At 37.2% G+C, this 5,000-nt stretch overlaps 1 protein-coding gene across 1 annotated transcript in view; it reads left to right on the forward strand.

Annotated features, from left to right (window-relative positions):
• Positions 1-1,526, forward strand: part of LOC147471596 (uncharacterized) — a 2,409-nt gene extending 883 nt beyond the window's left edge. Inside the window, exon 3 of the mRNA XM_086538237.1 lies at positions 1,021-1,526. Within this exon, the coding sequence (XP_086394363.1) occupies positions 1,021-1,526 (506 nt within the window). The remainder of the gene's footprint in view (positions 1-1,020) is intronic.
• Positions 1,527-5,000: the final 3,474 nt, after the last annotated feature.

The following is a 5,000-nucleotide window of genomic DNA, read 5'->3' on the forward strand; positions in this document are numbered from 1 at the left end:
TCACCTCATCTCTCATTTAGATCTTTAACAGTTTCTATTTCTCAAATGCATATCTCCCATGGTCTCCACAATCAACGCCATTCCAGCCTGTACTCTAATGTTCTCACTCTTTCTGTCTCATGACATTCCTTTCAGCCACCATAGCAGTATCTCCTCTCCCTTCTTTAGTTGCTTCTCTTCACTACACAGTGCCCAAGTCACTTCAACATACACAGTACAAGCCTTGTAACTGCTGTGTAGATTATTCACCTACAACAGCATTTCTATTTTAGATAGTACACTGCTGACCACATGCATCTTCATTCCACTTGTGCGCCCCATCATCGTCTCAAGATTGAATCTGCCTTCCATAAATAATTCCCATCATGATCTGCTCCCTCCCTCCAGTGTTACTGACACTCGTCTCGGCCTCCATTTCATATACCCTCAAAGTTCTCCTTTCTAAACACTCATGCCACTCTGCTGTCCTCTGTTGCATACCAGCCGCATCAGATCATCTGCATATCGGACATTTCAAGTAGAGATATAAACCAACTTCGATGCCAAACTCTTTTGTGTCTCCACATGACCTGCCCACTGCAATTCTGGACTCTCTGTAAACATCCTTCACTACATCAGTTAATCTCTCAAGAACTCTTCAGCTCTAAAATCAATATACTTACTCCCTTGAAACGTGCTATAACACAAAAGCATAACACATTCTCAAGCTCCCTTCCTAGATCTTTTCATGAAGTTGTCTTACAATCACAAATGCAATTATCATCCCTTTGTCTTTCCTATATCCAAACTGATCAACCTTCTTTCTGCAATTACTGCTCTCTGCAAAAGTTCCTCCATCCACATTTTTCCTTCATCTCCCATTGTCTTTTTATATTTGACAATAGCCCTTAATTATAGACTGGATCTATCAGCAATATTAATTTCATTGTTAAGTGCAGATACAATATCAATTAATAACATCCACGATTTTGATCTCCAGTCCCTCTTGCCTTCTCAGTCCTACTAATCTTTGCTCTACAGACAATGTGTGTAGCCTGCACAAGGCTCTGGTGTCCCAGAGTTGGCCAGGCTATGACGATGCCTCCGAGGCCAACACCTTCGCCTCATGCTACTCCTCGTGGGCCTATCGTGACATCTCCCATTTGACCACTGCAACTTCCACTCACTATATTAGTTCCCACATTCCTTCCTCTGCCATCGATGGCTACTACTGTCAAAAGTTCCAAGGGGCTTACTGTACTGTCATTTACGGTGGCCATGCACTGAAAATCGAACTGCCTGAACCAATGGCCATCAGTGTTGTCCGAGTGCAGTCATGGTCTAGTACAGTACTGCCTGAGGTCTTCTTCGGAAATTCCTCTGTATATTCCGAAAATCTCAAGATCGCCACGACTTCTGAAACGGCACTTGACGCATCTTACAGCTTCTCGGTCACGCCGCCAGAGGGCATGGAGGCCAAGTTTCTTTTCTTCCGGAGCCTGGGCAATTATTTGTACGTTTGTGAGATTGCCATTATTCCCGTTTAGTAGCCTTATAGTAAAGAATAGTTGAAACTAGAACTATCGTTCTCTTTCTCTCTCTCTCTATGTATATGTGTGTGTTTTGGCACTGATGAAAACTGCTGTCCTCGAATCGATCATTTCTGCAATACAGGTTTGCGATTTGAACTAGGATATATGATTAAATAGTTTTGGAGATATGTTTTGAATGAGAAAGAGGGGAATGTTATTCCTTGGCTAGAAAGTATTTAGCCTCTGCAAATTCGTATACTCATATCGATAAGGTAACTTCTGCAGTAACCAAAAGACTGTATATACATATAAACGACAGTACTTAAAACAACACAAAAATGAATAATAATGAACAGAGTTTCCTCTATCATATTAAGAAAAGGTATGATTGGTAATAGGAAACAAGAGATTAATTGACGCATTTCGGTTGTATCATTCTGCTGAAGATTCCATTTGACCTGTTTAACATATTATTGTAATTAGCAAAGACAGTGGTTCAAAGATGGTCATATTCTTAATAGAACGTGTTACAGCGAAACGATGTCTAATCTTTCGTAATTTCAGTCTCCACACCTCAACAGTCTTTCTACCCTCGAATGCCTTCTGCTTTCTGCTACTTTCAATTATAGATGTGTTTATCCATTCGCTTGTACGGTCTCCCTACGGTCCATAATGAGTGCATTTCCTAGACCTAGTATCATTAAATGTTTTAAGCTATATTTTAGGTAAGCATTTAGTCTTCTTTAATCAGCCTCTAGTCCTAATGAATACACTGCATCTAGCATGCTAATGTGCAACATGAACTGTTTTGCTATACTCTGAAAGAGTGCGTAAATATTTGAGAAACTAGAAATACTCAAAGTATTAAAGAAAGCAAAACGCAGAGAATAAGAGTTATGTGAATGATATTACCATAGCATGAAGACGTTATAAGGGATAACGCCTTTATTACATTGAAGATTTTGCTGTTGCAGTTATTATGTTTATAATCTGCCTTGAAATAGAGTATTTTCTTCGGTAAACAGGTTGTAAACGTAAAATTTCGGGATACGGCAGACGGAGGATGTGGGAGGATTTAGAAAAATGTTTATTTACTACAACTGATACATAAAAAGAATATATAAAATGTTAAGATGTAGAATCAACACTATTGATATTCATTCGAATGATTTGTGTAATTGACAGGTGCTCAAATGACTTTAATGCAATTGCAATATGCACGAATGGAGTAGATATGATTAACCTATAACCTCAGAATAGCAGGGAAGATATGACAATGTATTACATGATATCAAATATTGGAATAATTGATGGTGTATTACAATCAATAAGAAATAAAAAGACCTTTAATACCCTTTATGCATTTTTAATTTCCCTCTCATATTTTCTTCTTTTTTTCTGGCGTTGTAGACAGCCGTTTTGGAAATGGAGAAGAGACCGCTGTCGGAGGACGAAGGGGGAAAGTGACGCTCGTATTTTACTTACGCTGAGGTTTTTCACTTCGAAGAGCAAAGGAATAAGTGAGGAGGGAGGAGTGGAAAGGGCGAGGGCGAGGGCGAAGACCCGGAATTTCTGTCCATTAATATATATCTTTGAATGAAATGCATCTCTGGCTATACTAGACATTCTGTATCATAATTTACAAGAAGGATGATTTTTCCTTGAAATTTATCTGTGGTTGAGTTCAAATATTTACCCATTAACATATTTTGACCTTTTTCCTTTTATTTCTCATAGACATAAATATGTTTTGTTTATTTTTAGTGTGAACACAGTAAAATGTAAATTTTCGATTTTAGAGGTTTGTTATACTGATGGTCATTGAATTTCGGATCAATATCGACAGTGTTCGGATATCATGTGTTGAATTTTAAATGAAAATAGAATGTTCATCTCGAGAACAAGAATACAGTAGTTTCCGTTCACAGCTGAAAAGTGTATTGGCAGATCAGTTCATGACAATTCAATATATTCATTATTAGTATCCTCATTGATATGATTGCTATGAGATAAAGCCTCGGCTAGTTAACAAAATAATAAGAATACTAATCAATTGAAACCTGTGCATAGTTCTCATGCTTAGGTTTGCGGCCTTTTGACTAGTTTGTATGTTTGGCTTGAAAACGAATGGCATTTTTAGATGATGTAAATATTGAAAAGGAATACACTAGTTATTATATTTAGTTATTCTTTTAGTCGAGGCAAAGATGCACTTGAGAAGCTGTACCGATTGGCTGAATACAGGTCTGAATATCATGGTTGTAAAATTTTAACAGGGTTAAATGGCTTAAACATCAACCGCCAACCGCCAAGTAATTATTACAAACCTATCTTTGTCTTATTAGTCATGACCGACTTCGATTAAAAAAAAAAAAAAAAAAATATATAGAATGGATCCGGATTGGATATACCCATGTCACATTTTAACTGTATGCACAAGAAAACTTTATCTCTTTAGATTTTATATCTTTTTCACAGTCACAGTTATATTCGGGATAGAATTTCTAGTCCCAGAATACTCTGTGACGCCTTCTAGCTGAGATATACTAATGGAATGGAATATTGCGATTTCATTTATCTATTCTGTGTATTAGTCTATCCCATAGAGACAAATATATCAATTGATACTTATGTATACATATTCTTCACTCCCAGATGAGTGGAGAATATGTCTAAACTTCTGACATGTCTAAATGACCTAAACTCAGAGAGGGTATCTTAGACACTGACCACTGACAAAACATTATTCCATAATGCATGATTCCACAATTGCAGTGCAGGGGTAATCAGAGCCTTATTAGACAAATGTATTCATTTGTTTTGCAATAGCAATACAGTGAACATACATAATATATAGAAATCCGCTGTAAAAGACTCTAGCCAAAGAATCGTCCTTCTCTCCTGGCTCAGTAAAACATGAAGGAACAATTTATATATACATATATGTGTGTGTGTGTGTGTGTGTTTTTTATCGAAGTGTCAAACCCGAGAGGCCCCGGATACCTGTGTATAATGACACAAGGCTTATTTTTTATTGTTGCTCTATTTATGAGGTGTGAGCTTCTCAGAGTCTCATACACGAGGGCCAAAGTTATTGATTTTATTTCTCTGTGAAAGAAGCCCTTTCCCCTTGCTGTATATTTCGTCATGACCCACGTGAGGTCATGATCAATCATACAGGAGAACGACTCTGGAAAGGGACAACGCACAGCTATTCCACTTTCCAGCTTCATTTATTTTTCATTGAAAGGAACGTTTAATTACCATAGTTACTGGTCCAGAACAGATCAGCTAACCTTCATTCGCCCTCAACCCATCCCTACTATATGTATGACAACCTGTATATACACTGAAGTATGGAACTTTTACATTAAAGATCGTGAGATTAAGATTCTAGGAAACTCATGATACTGAAAAAATCATTCAATGGATTTATCCCTTGTGTTAGCAAGAATAATAATGCAGATAATGGGATTATTATTTTCCAAA

This window comes from Penaeus japonicus, unplaced genomic scaffold, assembly GCF_977035675.1.
Source record: "Penaeus japonicus unplaced genomic scaffold, GWHDUDI00000001_assembly GWHDUDI00000007, whole genome shotgun sequence".
NCBI classification, from domain to species: Eukaryota; Metazoa; Arthropoda; class Malacostraca; order Decapoda; family Penaeidae; genus Penaeus; species Penaeus japonicus.